This window comes from Nipponia nippon, unplaced genomic scaffold, assembly GCF_047370975.1.
Source record: "Nipponia nippon isolate SJK-2023a ecotype South Korea unplaced genomic scaffold, ASM4737097v1 scaffold_4, whole genome shotgun sequence".
NCBI lineage: Eukaryota > Metazoa > Chordata > Aves > Pelecaniformes > Threskiornithidae > Nipponia > Nipponia nippon.
In genome coordinates, this window is record NW_028262358.1 from 38,797,137 (window position 1) to 38,814,662 (window position 17,526).

A 17,526-nucleotide genomic window follows, 5' to 3' on the forward strand; every position below is an offset into this window, starting at 1 on the left:
TTTGTTATCAATAAACATATTGCTCTGACAAGTGCACTCTCACTCCATCCGTGACAAGGGGTGAAGCCCTGAGCCTGCCAAGCTGCCCCAAGTCAGCACCCAGGGCACTGGAGGGGCTGGGAACCCCTGCTGTGGGCATGGCTTGCTGGCTGCAGAGGGTTTTTGCTTGCCAAGGGCTTGGATTTGGGATGTTGCAGAGGCACATGCCCTGGGGTTGTTGCTGCCTGGCCCCCAGCACCCTTTGTCCTTGTCCTCAGAGCCGTGCTGTGGCTTTTGGTGTGTGGGAGATGCAACCCCCCCCCAGTGCCTGCTGCCCATGTGGGTGAGCAGCAGGGCAACAGCTGGGGCCCAACTGTGCTGCTATGCTGTGTTATTCTTCTGCTGGGAGAGAGGCGAGGAAAGAAAGTTATAATTGCATTAACATAACCCCTCTGCTCTCAGATCTACCAAATTTAAGATGGCTGTTCGTTATTTGCATCTTTATTATTAGAAGACAGAAGCATATTAGTAAAGCGATGAATGACATGTTTGCTTATTGTGGGTATTGATTGCTTTCACTTTGACGGGTCTGAAATGCACACACTTGAGAAAATCCAAGCAGACTTTATGCACTTGACATGTTCGACTGAATCGCAAAGGTCTAAGAATTTGTTCAGGAAATTAGTTCAACAGGACATGTGTCTGAAAGAGCCGCTCTTTTGTTACATGTATTATAGGGCTGGATTATTAACTGAAAAACAATATCAACAACAAAAATGCAGTAAGGGATTTGTGTGAGATTCCCCTTTTGTCCTGCAAGCTGTGGCAGAAGCAGAAGTGTGAATAAACTGCATAGGAAAGAGTGTTGAGCTCAGTCTGGTAATCAAATGCTCTGTTATATCTGACGCTTATCTTGTGAGTAGGGCTGAAAGTCAAGTGCCTGCAATCAGCAGAGAAGTGTAGATGCATTTTCATTATAAATTAATCTAATTGTATTTGGTTGCATTTTGTTGTGGTTTTAAAAATTATATTAGGCCCTTTCCTGGAAAACAGAAGTATTTTGTGATGTTTTTAAAAGGGCATGGTTTGTATGTTGTGAGAGTGCAGGTGTGGCTCTGATAGGACCTGACAGTCCAGGCAAACCCTCATCAACCTCTTCACTCTGTGATTCAGACTTGGCGTGTTCTTCTTAGTTTTAGCCATGTGTTTTCAGGCTGTCTCCCGTGCTGCCACTCATACTTGGGAGCAACTTCTCATAGATCTGGCTGCCTCATCGCTTGTCGTCAGCCCCTCCTTACAGTGCTCTGGTCTTCCCATACCTGTAACAAAAAGGAATTTAAAAAAAGCCAAAAGAAAAAAAGTTATTTTGCTGGGGAGGGTGTGTGTGCCACTTCCAGTTGAACTGTCTTACTAGTTTTTTCCCTATCTCATAGGTTTTTCTTTTCTCTTCTGTCCACATCAATCCTTTGGGACTTCCCCCACCCACCTATATATTTGGGTTTATTTTTTTGCCTTCTCAGTACACATTGGGAGAGCTTATTCTATGAATGGTGTTTGTAGACAATAATGATGAAAAGAATTAGTAACATCCAAACTCCTTATGGTAAAGATTCTTTACCTGACCGTAACACTGCGCTATATGACAACTGACAACCCCTGCTTACTTTATTCTTATGGATTTTTTTTTTTTTTTTTTAGTATAGGCTAAGACCCTCATTTGTGCTTGCTATTTCATAAGGGTCTGTGGTCATTTGGAAAATCTTACTGAAGCTGTATTGGAAAATTAATAATTTATTTTCAATTCCTGCATCTTTCTTTCCTTTTCTATTGCAGCAGAAACTTTTTCAGAGAAAGTATTACTGAATGGATTAGATCAAATTCTGTTCATTTACTCATCCATGAAACTAGTCACATTAGGTGAGATGCAGTAGATATCTTGTAAGTAACCTGATACTATCTCCAGATGATGTTTACAGGTACTGAGAAATGCATGGGAGTATTTGACAGTGACTTTAAAATTGTTTCAATATAGCCTATAACGTTAATGAAAGATTGAGAAGGACAGGAATAAACTAGGCAAATTGTCTCACTCTTTAAAATGTTCTAAAATACATGAATCCTGCATATGTGAATACATGAATCTTATTCTTGAATTCTTTATATTCAGATTAAGTGTTTTAGATCACGCTGTTTTACGTTTAAAATGTCATGTAGCAAGATTCATAGATGCTATAGATCTAAAGCAATTTTTTTAGTCCAAGAGGAAGGAGAGGATTGGAAGAAAAAGCAATGATTTCATCAGTAGCTTTACTATTCAGCTCCGTAACAGGCATTCTACATCTGCTTGTCATTCAAAGAAACCCCAAAAGATGAATGGATAGTTTGTTCAATATATGGTGCCAGCAGGGAGTCACCTTATTCAAATAATCTGACTGGTGGTGTCAGTTTGGCAAAAATCCAAGTTTTGAGTGATGGTCCTTAGATTTTTTTTTTTTTTTGTGTGTGTGTGTGTTTCTTACTGCAGCATTGTTAACCCTTAGGGACAAAGGATACAAAGAAAATAATCCTGTAAAGTGTTGAAACTTCGGTGGGTGCTGAAGGAGTTTGGTGCTTTGAGTTGACAAGTCCACTAATTGTTTTACAAAAGAAAGAGTGAATAAGTGTTGGTGACTTAACACCAATGATTCCAGTAAATCCTGGCATCTCTTGGAAAAATACCAAGAGGTATACCAAGGCAAGGTATGCTTGCAGTATATTAAGGCTGTCTGATCCAGCCTTCTGATGGAAGAACGTGAAATCTGTAGGAGAGACTTCTCTGATAGTTATGGGCATTCATTCATTTAAATTCTGGCTCCAGAAAGTTATAATTACTCTGTTTTGGGAATCTGTTTTACTTGTTCCTGCTGAGACATTTTGGTACTTTAATGTGTATGGGACTAAAGTTACAAATGCTCTGTTATCGAAGTCCTAAGTCATTACTGTGTTTTGATGAATAGCATTTAGAACAAAAAAAAAAAAAGTCTGCCTTCAAAATGGTTTTGCTCTGTCATTCTACAGTAGGGTGAGCACTTAGTCATTCAGATAACACTATATAACGATGAAGAGAAGTTTGATGTAGAATATTAAATGCAAAGGAGGTACCTAGAAGAAGAGAGGCCGAAAGTTCCTTCGTGACCCCTCTGTGGTTCTGTACAGCCTGTAAAGAGCAACAGGGACACACTGCAGAGTGGTGGTCTCGAGGGCTATGGCTGTGTGCATGGGGAGCTGAACAGCAAACCAAAGTTCTAGGGGCTTGGCTTTCTTTTTTTGCTCTAGGTCAGTAGGCAAATTTTTAGTGATAACGTTACCTGCGATGTGAATGGTTCACTGGCAGGCTCAAAAGGTAATAAGGCGATAGGTAAACAAGTTAAAGTTCTTATAGTGTCTTCTTTCCGTAATTTGAAAGGTCTAGCTTCAGAAAAGTTTTCATCTATCCTGTTTAATTGTGAAATGTCTAGAAAGAAGGTGTGGATTTCTTATAAATGATTCTTTTATGTGCTTGATACAATGTGCTGCTTAGTATTAAAAGATGTGTCAAAACTTGTCTCAGTGGGGAAGGATTTGTATGCATAGCGTGTGGGCATGGATTTATACCTGGACTGCTTCTGATATCCAAATAAATGAGCAGGTCCAAACAGCATTTCTGTTTCTTTTTTGTTGTCTACAGTAATTATTCCACTGAAGTGTATTTCTTCCCCAAATTATTCTGACATGAGTTTATAATCTAGAATAAGAAATATGTGCTCCTCTATTATAGGCTGGTTAAAGTTGTGTCATTGCTCAACCTTGAAAATGAAACAGCTCTCCCCAGCTGGCAAAATGAAGATTTCACACTTGTTTCTAACTCTGAATCATCCTCAGGCATTGCACCTTAAAATCAAAAACCTATTGTGCATGTACAGGATTTTAGATTCTGTTTACGGGAATCCAACAGTTGCTAGTTTTTTCAGTCTCCAGGGCTGGCTTTGCAGGTAGGAAGGTAAAGAAGGCACTAGCAAAACATATGCTTACATCTGAAATATTTCTAATTTATCTTTCTCCTGGTAATTAGTAGGAATGCCTACAAAATATTGTCCAATAAAATAGTGATTTTTATGCAGTAGAAATGAAAAGATTGTTACTCGTTTTTAATGATCTGTATGTACATAATGCTCCTCTTAATCTTTGGCCAATGCAGCTATCTAAACTCCCCAAATGCTTATGAGTCCTAAGATAGTGCATAAGCTGTTATTTTTAATAATTCAAAAATAGCAATACATTATCAAAATACCTTTTCCACTTGAGGGAAAGGAGAGGCTGGTTTGTGCTAGAGGATGATCCATGGTATTTCTGGTGTTCTGCCTCTACTCCTGATAGTTTTGGTGTCACGTCTGAAGTCAGTGGGCTAAATTCGTCATCCAGAAGTTCTAGACTGAGGTTTGTGGGCATGTTGGTGCTGTCTCTGTTCAATGTGGCCTTTGGAGAGTGTTCTACTATTTTGAAGTCACCCATAGAAATTAAGATTTGGGGACAACTGAGTTGCGTAAGTAAAAGAAGAAAGGTCATGTCATAAAGCAGTTGAGCTGGGAGTCTGCGTATATGGTATGCAGCCTCTAGATTACTGACGACAGCAGAAGAGTTTTGGTGCAAGCAGAGACAGAGGATTATACCTTGTTAGTCGCATCAGTTTGGTGAGCGAGTGAAACGAGCACACCTAGTACCAATGTGCAGACACCGGGAGTCTTGCAGAGAAAGATCCTTCATCTGATCATTTGAACTTGCCCTTTCAGTTCAAAATGGGCTGTGTTAGACGCTTAGTTATCTCCCAGTTAAAGGCTGAAGGCTGAATTCATCCGTATAATAAGATATGAGGCAGCTAAATGTAAAGCACTATAGCAACGCAAAGATTGCGTTACTAAAATTGCCTTTTGAGGGGGAGAGTAGCGTGGCTGACACATACCTCCTTCCTTGCCTTGCAGAAGGGTGGAGAAGGGGGGTACTGAGGGGTGGTAGCTCATGGTGACAGGGGTAGCTTATGGTGACACTTTCTTGGGTGTAACTGAGCTGCGTTCAGCTCCGTGCAGCTCACAAGGTAACAGCGGCACCCAGTCAGGTGCTGTGCTTGGTTAGGGTCAGAGGGATGGCCAGGAGTAAGCCTGAGGGGAAGTAATAAGGATTATGCAGTCCATACAGTCCAGTTAATTGTATCTGTAATGTAACTCTTCTGCCTTCAATTTTAACAACAAAAAAAGTATATACTGTTTTCCCAGCCTAATGAATGCCCATAAAGTATGTAAGTAATTTTGTGTGCTAAGAGATCAAAGTAAAACCACCCAGTGTTACCAGAATAATACAACATGCTCAGTATTTTCTACAGGAGAATAAGAGGGGCGGGGAGCATCAAAATCTTACTCACCTGAAATAAGCCTCTTTACTTGAACTCACATATTTGAGGTGTAAGACTTGCTGCGTGTGTGCTTTCACATTTAATATTTCCTTAGTGTCTAAAAATTTACAGAACTTCACTGATGTTTTCTTAACTCATATAACTGTAAATTAAGATAGCATCAGGAAATGGTATTAGAGTCAGGTGCTTTTAACCTTTGATTGTGACGTATAGCTCTGGTAGTTATCCTTCTAGATTTTTATCCCCCCCCGCCCCCAAATGAATTTTTATTTTCGTCTCACTGTCCACCAGTCAGAAGTATTTTCTTAAGACAGACATTTCTGCTGACATGTCAACCTCAGACTCTGTTATAAAGTTATAATTTGATGTCACAACTGCAGATTCACAGCAAGGTCTTGCTTAAGATAGATAACGATGCTTGCTTAAGACAAGACTCAAGACAGATAATAAATAGATTAACTAGCTGTATTGCACAGCTCTAATTATCATGTTATCTACAAAATTAAACTCTCGGGGTTATAGCTACATGGCAAAAAAAAAAAAAAACAAACCACATTTGATATCTTTACTGTTGATCCAAAGTGGCCCCAGAGGTGCTGAATGATGTGAGTAAAGGATTGTGGCTATAGCTTTGAATGTAACCATGCACCATTTCTTCTTGTGTAATAGTGCATATTAGACTCCTCTTGTTTTTCAGGTATTTTCCTTGCCTTGGAATATTTGAAAATTGCTAGTTATATAAGAAGGATAAATACAAAGCTCTATTTGTATTTATAACTCATTTTCTTTTTTTTCTAAACAGGAATGAACATCTGCGCAGATGCTCTCAGTGCAAGGTTGCGAAATACTGTGGTAAATCTTGTCAGGTAAGATGAAAAATAACAGCTATATAGGGTTGAAGAAAACAGGTGTTTGAATACTTTATTTACAGGGTCTCCATGCATTTTGCGCATTGTCATACCTCCACATTGCAATTTCTTATTTGTAGTTATGGACAGAGTGTGTAAATATGCTGCCTTGTTTTATTTGAGTATTTTTATAGTTACAAATATAAGATTATAATCAGTGCAATAGACAAAACTAAGCTGAAACCTGGTGTTTGGCTGTGCTTGGTTAGAGGGGGAGGAATAATTCATCAGCTTTGCTAGCTGTAGACTGAGGGCTCTAAGTCAATTTTGCAGTAAAACAATTTGTATTTCAAGTGTAGTTTTTATCATGGCAAAGTATATGTTCCAGTTTTCTAAGCGGAAATAAGGGTCAGGAAGGTGCAGAGAAGAGAAGGCCTTGGGCAAAACTGCATCTCTGAGGAGGGTATCAAGAAGATGGAGCCAGGCTCTTTACGGCGGTGCATGGCAGGAGGACAAGGAACAGCAGGCTTCAGTTGAAAGAAGAGAGGTTCATATGGGATATAAAGAAAAGCTGTCTCACCCTGAGTTCAGCCAAGAGGTGGAACAGGCTGTTTGTGTCATCTCTGTGCTTGGAGGGTTTCAAGTCCCCACTGGATAAAGCTCTGAGCTGGGACTGGCCCCAGAGCTGACCCTGCTCTGCAACTAGAGATCTCTGTAGATCTCTTCCAACCTGAATTATCCTGTGATTCTATCCTATGAAACAGTTCTTAAAGGTGTTCAAACCTAAAACATTAGCTTTAATATCTGGCTTGTATTGTCACTTAAGCACGTGTGCAGAAGTTGGCAGGACGTGGTACCAAGCGGACATGCAAGGGTAAATGACTGTGTAAGGTCTAACACAGCAGAGAACCAGGCACCTGAGATTCAAACCATGAGGGTTGCCGTACAGAACCCTTGAATTTTTAAATGATTGCTTTTCGCTTTGCGTTGTGATTTCTGTTTGTTTTTCTAAACAGAGAAAAATGAAGAAAACCAACTAATGGTTAAAATGGGCTAGTAGTGATACTCTATTAAATGTATATGAATTTAACTTTTGAAGTTAAGTCCTTGATATTCAGTCTTGTGCTTCTATAAACGATTCTGCCTTAGAATAATCTGCAGTGTTATCAACATGCCAGAAACCCCTCCTTTTGGGGATTAAAACATATGGAGGGTGAAAGGAGGAAGATTTGTCATTTTGATTCATTGTATGGCAAATGTATGCAACGTACATTAGGTGCTTACTGTAGCATCAATAATAATGCCACAAGTAGATTTATTGTGGGAGATCATAAGGAAAGTATGACTGCGAAGAACATTAAAAGACCAGAGTATTTGCAAGGTAAGTTTAAAATAAATATCTGCCAGCAGAATCATTGGTAAAGCTTCTATTGGCGAGCCTCTAATGTGAAATGAGACTGCTGGCAAATCTGCAAGATGTAATCCAATACCCTGTTCCAGCTTAGGTGTAGCAGCAACGAAGGTAGGAAATGCGGCTTCCTCCTTGGGGAAAACAACTACATGAAAATGCTTCAAGGATGCACACTGGACAGCCTGAAGCCATCTTGAGTGTCTTTGCTTTGTGCTTCCAGCTCTAGGGTTCGTGTCCTTGAAGCCATCCACAGTTGTAGGTAGCGATTTCAGTGAGATGGGCTACTGCTGCTGAAAGTAATCTGCGCTTAAAATGCTGTGCATTTACTCTTACATAATATCTTGACCTGTTAAGATCAATAAATTAATATTGAATTAATGTTATATAATATCCTGTGATATTAGGTAGCAGTTGAGAATAACTGAAAAAATGTTGTTTTCTAGTCAAAACAGTGAATTTATTGTAATCGACGACTCAGGGCAGATGATCCAGATAAAACCGAGACCAGCCAGATCTGTTTGCTTTTGAGGACTGTCTTCAAATTCATATTTCTTTTGATAAGCTACCTAAACTACTGTGCAGCTCTGGTTTTATAGCAGCTGTTAGCAAAGCTCTCCTTGGCCAAGCCAAAGACTTTGTGCTCTACTTTTAGCTTCTGTAGCTTTAGTGCAAATCATTAATATGTGCACTTCTAATTGATCTAACTGCTGAACAAAATAAACAGGAGGATATTGAATGAAATTGCAGCTTGCACATTTAAAAAAGTGACTATTGGCAGAACAGGACTGTTTTAGTTTTATAAATACAGATAACGCTCACTTTGCATTTCAAAGTTTGGATTTACAATTTACTCTTAGTTGCAGAAGGATTTGACTGTTTTTTGATCTGTGTTAAATGAATCCTACAACTCAAAACACTTAGCTTAGGCTTAAAAATGGTCAGTTTTCTGGTTAATATGTTAAACGAAATCAGACTTAATGTAAAAATCTGACTTTAAAAAAAGAGATTAATCTGAGTAGCTGTACTAGTATGAAGGTGGACTTTGTGAAGGAAACTTCAAAGTAAATGCAGCAGGGGGATTCTATATTAGGAGGTACCAAAATGAGCCATTTTTAAAGCTGCAAATATCTTGTATAAATCTTCATTTGATTTAAAATGTCAGGTGGTTAAGAAAAACTATCTTTGGGCAGTTTTTCCTATAGGAGAAGAAGTAGCCTTTTGTAAGGTGTTTCCCTTTTTGGAACTTACTGTGAGAACTGTTGTCCTTTGAGGAGATATGTGGGCAGAGCCAGGAGTCTGGGGGGGCAGACTCTCAATCTGCCACCAGTAAACAGCTATATGCTGCACTATCCCCTAAGCCATGTGGGTGCTGAACCTTTTCACTTGGGTAAAGCCTGAGGAATTGCACTTGGGGTACATTGAGCTTGAATGAGAGACAATGATTTGGGAAGATGTAAAAGGAGGGATATTCTTTCTGAGTTACTAAGTGTAGCAAAGCCTGGAGGAGGAGGGCTGGGTACTGCCCTGCACTGTTCACTCGTCTGTCTTTGCCTCCTTCTGATAGTGTTAATTTCTAACAGGGGGAAAAAAAAGTCTGTTGCAAAATTGGAAGATGTTCCTTGGCAGGGAGGAAGAAGGGTCGTACCATGTGGCCATACCTCTCCATTGTAGTATTTATACTCATGCTCAATATGGGCTTTAAAAACCTTGACTGAAAGCTAGGATATGCAGAGGTAAGAAAACCTCCCATAGAGAACTGTGGGACTAATATAAGCCCACCAGTAAGTATTGTTAGAGACCAACTTTAAAAGTAGATCTCTCCAGGGTCACAAATCTTCATGGTTTCGTATTATTCTGTAATTTGTATCCTTGTTGTATTGGTAGTGAGAAGAAATATTGTTGAATTTCATTATACTTAATGCATTTGGAGCTTTTCCCTCTCTCCCTGGCCAGTTGGGAGGAAGCGAATGGCAGGCCCCGTTCCAGTGCTCCTTCTGCAGAGGAGTCGGACTAATTCCTTTTTGGCAGCAGTTTCGGCCAAAGTGCTGTTTTGCAGAAGGCGTGCGTTTGAACTGTTCTTCTCACGTGGGAACGCATCTCAAAGAAACGTGGCATATGATGCTATGTGGTACTGCATATTTCATCTCATTAGGGTTTTATAGGTTGGGTAAGCTATTAATCATTTTGGTGTCACTTCTACCATGTTTAAAATTCTGTGCAACGTTTACGTAGGGAAAAAATTTGACAGATAAAGGCTTACTCCAAAGAACAATTTTAGTTTAAGTGGGATAAAAATGTCAATATAATTATATTACACAGAATGATGTCTGGACGTTTACAAGCATGACCTTGTTTCTTCTAGACAAGAATAATTCTATTCAGCACTAGATACTTAACTTTTATTTGTCAGACAGCATGTGACACTAACTGTATTTGGATTAATGCCTTCTTGGTGTCATTTTTTTCCCCTTGTAGAGTTATGGGTAAAGGAAATGAAATCACAAATCTCCCATGTATCTGAAAGAAATAAAAAGTCCAATTTATTTATTATGTGTAAGCCAAAGGAGAAAAAAAAAAACCTGAATGAAATAGAATAAATGCTACTGGTGCTGAAACCTAGTTACCTGAAACAATTCCCCCACTTAAATGCAGCTTAAGAAAAAATTGTGTGATAGCCTTTGTAATCTTTGTAACTAGCATGTCAGTGTCGTGTCTACAGGTGTAATGTGCACTTGCACATATCACTGCCATTCCTGCTTTTTTTTTTTTGTTGCTGAACATGTAATTTCTTTATATTAGACATTTTATCATTTTCTGTGTGGCAGTTACCTAATAGAAACTGTTTTTCTGAGTTCATTTTTTTTTCCTTACTGCATATCTATGAGAAAATGTTACCTTCAGAAGCCCTTGGTTATTCTGATTTCTTGTCATTGTAGCAATTTTTTGTTGTGCCCTGTTTTTTCAATTTGCTTTTTAAAAGTATTTGAAACAGCTGGGTGGCTTCAAACATATACTGTGAATATATAAATAAAATGTGTAAATATGTACTATGTTAATGAGATGGGCTTGGAGTTTTTGTAAATTATAAACAGAATTTTCAGCTTGCAAAGACAGAAGGCAAAAAAAAAAAAAGCGATCAGAAGTTGACTGTCTCTTCCAACATGTTTCTTTAGCTGAAGACTCATCTCTTGTTGCTTGTCCACACTGATTTTTGGTGGGGGGGGACAAGGAAGGGCAGGGGGGAAAAGCCATATTTCAGTATACAGCTGCTTTTCCTCACCTTGTCATTCTGTCTCTTCTCTGCTATGGAAGTGTTGGTCTTTGTCTGCTACTCTAATAAAAGTGGCCTGTAAAACAAAAATTGCAGGTTCAGGTAGTACATCCAACTAACGTATTTTTGGTTCTCTCTTCTGTTTTGGTAAATTTTGGTTACAGCAACCATTCCTGTGAACTGTGAAAATGTCATCACCAGTCCTCCCATCTGTGGGCATTAACGCCTCATCAGCTCAGGGATCTTTGGGGACAGTTTTTGCAGCGTGGAACACTTGACCGTTGCTTTAGAGCAGCTGCGTTTTGGTGAAGTGGGTAGACTCTGAAGGCCTCTGTGGTCTTGACTGCTGCGTGAACACTTGCCTAGAGTGTTGGGTGTGTTGGCAGAATTAAGACAGTAGAGGAAACTTTAGCATCCCTTCTAGTGGTCTCCAATCTTGTGAAGTATGCAGCTCCATCTCTTCTTGCCACAATGAAATGAGAATAAGAGCCTCTATATCTAATAAAAAATTCAGGTAGCTGGAATGGTGATATCAATTTGAACTAAGCTGATGATGCTATTCATAGCATGTTGCATAAAGGTAAAGAAAATGATTCGTATAGCAGGAACATGGGACAAAAAATGAAGGTATCTCTTCTAGGTTTCTGTGCAGTTTTCATTCTATCTTTACATATCCCTTTTGTGCATTAAAGGCATAAGATACTATGTTCGAAAAAGTATGGTATGAACTATGTTGTTAGACAGTAGCATGAAGCAGACTGAAGTAAGGTTTGTATTGGCAAGGAACTGGATTGGGAACTTGACCATACGGTTTTTTGTTTGTGTTTCTCTTAGGTTTTCTTAAAGGTAAAGTTAAATTCTGGGGTAGCATAGTGGTGATGCTGTTGTGTCCTGAACCTGCACTGCTGTAGCTCCAGTGTCCATAGTATCAGTTGCAATTAATTATGTTAGAGGAGGGAATGGTGTGATGGCATTGGTTTGAGTGGATAACCCAGCCTGTCCCTTTCCACAACACTCATTTTATAGCTGCAGTCTTAGACTATGCTGGTAAAGTGTGTGTGCTGCTGTTTCTCTGGCAGTTGGCATCCGAGGTTGCCTGTGTTGGAGGCTGCCGGAGTCAGTGGACATCAGTACCCGAGGAAGGTCCCCTGCCTGGTCCTTTGCAGCTGACTTTCCGCTCTGCAGCTGTTCCTCCCAGCCTGGCTCAATGGCTATGATGCTGTTGTGGTTCTGGATCCCCAGGTCCAGCCCATGGCAAGGCTGAGCATGTTTGTTTGTGTGCATATATACATATAACTATATATAAAAAAAAAAGTATGTGTATATATAGAAAAAAATAGGATATATGTTATGTAAAATAACATGCATTTTTTTCTCTCTTTTCCTTTTTAAAATATCCTAATAGAAAGAAGCTTGGCTGGACCACAAGCAGGAATGCAGGTGTCTTAAGAGCGCTGAGCCTAATTTTCCTCCAGACTCTGTCAGACTTGCTGGCAGGATTGTTTTTAAACTAGTAAGTGATGTTCTTTTAGATTTATTCAGTGTAGCAGATTCAGATAAATACTTTTTCACTCTACATTTTTAATGTAATTACGAGCTAGAAAGCTGAAGTGACTGGGATTGCTGAACAAAATTGGACTGCATATTGCATTACAAGATTGCTGATTAATTTGCAGAAATGCTGAAAGGATCAAGAGATACTAAAATGGACATAATTAAGCTCAAGGGACCTGTTTATCGACTTTCTTCTCCTATGAATATGTTGTAGCATTCTAAACTTATTTCTGCCTAGAAGGAAACCACAGAGGGACACTGTTTTTTCTTCAACACTACTGAAGTTATAGGTGCTTTTCCATTAACTTCACCGGGAACCTCATGCAGCCTTATTTGGATGAGTGGTAAGGTCAGAAACACTGTTAGATAGCCCTTCCTTTGGAGGGCATAATGCTATGCTTTCAGTGTTGTGTTCTCTTAATCTCAATTACATTTTTTTTTTTCTTTTTCTGAACTCTCTTGGAAGTCCTGGGTGTTTGACATTCCCGCGGTTTGATTAATTTATGTGTACTAAATTTTCTGTTAGGTTAAGCATCTTATGATTGTGTGGGATTGTAAATCAAAAAGGGTTTGCCCATTTTTTTTGCTGACCCTGCCATGATGCTGTCTGTCTTGGATAAAAATGTGTGCATTTGTTGTGGTCTGAGGTGATAAAATATGATTTAATATCTTAATTTATACATTGTTGGGAAGAGTGTGTGCATGATTGTTTTTAAAGGACAAAAATGTACCTAGTTATACTGTGCATTAACTATAGTCACATGAAATCTAAGACTGCTAACCTCATAAATTACTTTCAATTATAGTGTGAAGGGCCAAAGTAAATTACTAAGGTTAAGCTGCTGATGTTAAAAAAAAAAAAAAAAAAAAAAATTAGTAGAAAGTGTTATAACACCAAGAAAAATTTAGTATTTTTGATAGTTTACAGCAAATATGGAATGACCAGATTTATGTTAATGCTGTTAGCCTTACCTAATTATCGTACAGGCATATCACATTGAATAATCAACCTTGTAGAGTGTTTTCAAGATAGTGTGCCATGTAAGTGTTAATTATCTGTTTTTCTCTACAGCTTAGACAATCAGTATGCCTTTCTGAGAGACTCTACTCTTTTTCTGATCTTCAGTCAAGTAAGTAACTGCCAACCATATTGCAGGAAATGCTTCCAAGTTCTGCTTTACAGAATGGCCATCTGATTTTCTTGCAGCTTGCCTTCTGAAGGTCTGCTCTGTAGAACAGCAAAATCAAAGACAAAACCTGCTAAAACCTCTGTAGGGAAGAACAGGGTGGTTTTTTTTTTCAAAGATCAAGGAAAAACGCATGTCTTTTTCAAGCAAAACTTCCACCTGATTTTTTGGATTTAATATTTTTTTTCTCATTTCACAAGGTACATCTTGCCTGTTCAGTTTTTAATTTACCCAATGTCTGCTTTATTACGTACAATGCCAGTATTTTTATATGCATATACAATAATACATATATTTTTTTACATTGAGGTTTTACTTTTTTAATATTTATGTGATATTGCATAAAGCTTCAAAGTACCTTCCAGAAAAAGGAAAGAAATCTAAAATTTACAAGGGATATGTGTATGTCTGTTTTCTACATGACTTTTCAATGGAGAAAAGAAGATGAAACTGTGCAGATATTATTTTTGTGGTTTCACAAGTTTCAGCTTCTTGGGTAGGAAAGGGTGCTCATTATAATCTGTCAGCAGAGCTAATGTTGAAATAAAAAACACTTTTTCCAGATTTTGTGGTAGCTTAAAGACTTATAAGGGAAGAAATACATCCTTAATTCATTCTTGCATCTTGCTTAAAGGGCGTTTCTAGAGAGTAATGTGAATATTTTTATTACTTCAACATTTTTTAGTGTTATTCAGAGCTTTGGCTATAAACCAGCTTGATCTATTGATATAGTTAGGTAGAAATAAAAAAAATATAAACATGGAAAAAATACAATAACTAGTATTACCTTTTACTTCTGTACGGCCTGACATTCTGCTGCCTTCTCCCAAACTGTAAGAGCAAAAGACCTTAATAAGGCAACAAATTAAAAAGGACAGAGGGAATGCACGTCAATAGTTTAAACCATCAGGATTTTCTGCCATGGGTATCCTCAAATAGTTTAACTATTATGGGGAATTAGATGAGTATCTGAATTACAAGCAGCGTTTCTAGATGCTTCAAATGAAATTAAAATGATGAAGACTATGGAGTTCTATGCTTCATGGGACTGCTGTTACCCAGGGAAAAAATTCTTTATGGTGCTCTATTGTACCAATGGCTGGTTGCTCAGTGGCACAGGAGAAACTGGAGGGAAGAGTTTCCCTTTAAAAATTAAATATTGATCACTTGTACAGCAATTTTCTGTGGTGTAGGCAAAGATTTTTGTGTAACTGATAATTCTGTACAAACTGAGATTTCTCAGTACCCCTCAGGAGGCGATCTCAGCTTCCCTTGACTTGACTGGAGACAAGGGGAATAGTGTGATAAGTTGTCTGGAGAGAAGCTTGATATTGAACAGGCCTGAGCTGCAATGGATAAATGGTACAAAAATCTGTAACATGGCTGGAAGCTTCTACTAAAATTCTCATTCTGAAGGAAATGCTGATATGGCCTGTGATACAGGTGGCATAACTGTCCTCTCACTGATACAGAAACAGCTGGTCCATAGCAAGTTAGTTTAGGAGGAGGCAAATGAAAGATCCACATCTAGTGTTTCACCTGTATTTACTCTAAGAGCTTTAATAACAATTCCTGTGTAATCTTCTTATCTCCGAAGCGCAAGGTGTTCAGGACTCCTAGACATTAACCGAAGTTAATACTTTACAGAATACAGTACAAATGGCCTCTGACGCTTGCATAATCTTATGTAAAGGTTTTGGCTACCTCTTTCCTTTTGCTGTTTTCACAGCTTCCTTGCTAGAGTGAATAGATCGTCTCTATGGTTTTGCAGTTAGACAAAAGAGTGTTTTAGGATGGTGTGACAACTTGTAGTAGCTGTGATGCTTTTTGCTGCCTGTGTATCCTCAAAAAGCCACTGTTATTTCATAACATTTTTTCCATTTACTGCACAATTTACAGGTGGTGTTGATAAGGATTTACTTTCCTTTGATACTTGGTAGAATCCATAGGAAAGTCAGAAAAACATTTTCATTAGACATCTAAGTATATAGGGGAAAAGATTTCCTTGGAGGAAATCACATGAACTAGAAATACAGAAATACTTCTGAAGCAAAAAACTTCTCAGGAAGCATCTGCATAATAGAAGACAGTGTTTCAACACTAATCAGAAATATGACAGATAGAATTCTAATTGATCCTTCTCTCTTTTTTTTTTTTTTTCCTTTCTTTCTTTCTTTTTTTTCTTTTTTTCTTCCTGGAAGTCCAAAATATTTGAAAATTGTAATTGTCACTATGCTGTCTCAGTCTCCTTTACACTATTACTTTTCAATGTTACTTTATACAGTTGGGTGATTTTCAGTGAGGGTGACTTATATAAACTGAATAAAAGTATATAAAGCTTTCTACACTTACCGAATAATTATCTGATAAAATATGTAATACATATATTAAAAAAAACAAACAACCTAAACAAAACCAAACGTGGAGGCATCTAGCCCTTCATAAAGTTCTATTCCCAGCTTCATAGTTTCTTCAAATTTTTTGTGTACCCTGACACTCAGATTAAGTAGGAGGGGTGTCTGTGTGCATTGTTACTTTTGCTAGTTTTCATTTATTATAACACAATTCCTTACTTACGAGGTTCTACAGGCTTATTATCTGTTACGATCATTCAGAAATCAACTTAGCTTTCACTTACCAAGATCCGTTATGCAGAAAAGAGTTTTTGTGTGCTGTACTGTGGGCAGACTTTTTGCTACTTCGGTTGTAGCACTATCAGACATGCATAATTAAATCCCATGCCTTGTTTAGAAGACTTGCCACAGGCCTTTTATAGCATTTTCTCTTCCACACCAGGGTTGTTATACAATTGAAAAAGGTTTCTTAAAAACACAAAATGAAAACATTCACAAATTTCCTTTCACTTTGCTTTTGGCCTTGGCTTCTTGATGTGTTGTGAAAACCAGGTCTTGATCATTTGCCATTAAAGATTCCATGGGACTTTTTCTGGGATCATTAGCTCTGATGTCCGGGACAGATTCCAACGTGGATAATTGCACTCTGCTCCTGTCTCTGTCAATTCTCCCTGAAGTTCCAGCTGGATTCAGTATATTTGTTCACATCTGTCCTAAACTGCAGTGTCCACTTATACTGTGCTGCTCACACGATTCCTATTCTCCATTCTAGAGGTGTTTTATTTGCTAATAGTGAAGAAAATCATGCCTTCCTCTCTTTGTCATAATACATTTTGCAATGTGCATCAGGTAGTTAAAGATGAATGACATGACATCTTGAAAAATTACATTTGAAGGAAAAAGCATCTTTAGTTTCAGATGAATATTATATAAGAAATGCAAGTGTATGTTTATGATTTTTTTTAAATTTTTTTACACTTGAGTTTTACAGTCATCTAAAAGTTTGCTGCTTTTCTTGAAGACGCAGTCCTCATAGATATGATACTTCTCTATACCAGAGATTTCCGTACATTGTGAAGAGCACGTATCTGGATTTCTAACATATATATTTATTCAGGCTTGCAAGATCACCTTCAAATGTCCGCACTGTTAAGATGCACATGGGTAGTGCTGTGGGTAGCTATAAAAAGGCAAATACTTTAGTTAAATAGGCTTTGTGCCAGGTATGGGGGGGCATATCTCAGCATTCTTAGTACTAACTGGTTTGAACCTTGTGAGGAGCTCTATCTGATTGCTCTGGGGGAGCATGTCTCTCCTTCCTTAACCCTAGTAGGGACAGACCACCCTTAAGATTCCTCTGGAGTCATTGCTTGCTCAGCGCGTTGCAGAGTCACCCCAGGCATGGCTTGTAGATGGCATTTCAGCAGCAATGACTGACAATTGGCATTTGAACAGATCTTGGAAAGTATTACTTTACGCTGAAATGGAAACATTATA

At 38.3% G+C, this 17,526-nt stretch overlaps 1 protein-coding gene across 3 annotated transcripts in view; it reads left to right on the forward strand.

The window, feature by feature from the left end:
- The window catches only part of SMYD3 (SET and MYND domain containing 3), a 424,868-nt gene that overhangs the window by 43,324 nt on the left and 364,018 nt on the right, over window positions 1-17,526 (forward strand). For all 3 annotated transcript variants that reach the window (XM_087775169.1, XM_087775166.1, XM_087775167.1), the window contains 3 exons: window positions 6,207-6,270; window positions 12,340-12,447; window positions 13,561-13,618. In XM_087775169.1, coding sequence (XP_087631295.1) covers window positions 6,207-6,270; window positions 12,340-12,447; window positions 13,561-13,618 — 230 coding nt within the window. The remainder of the gene's footprint in view (window positions 1-6,206; window positions 6,271-12,339; window positions 12,448-13,560; window positions 13,619-17,526) is intronic.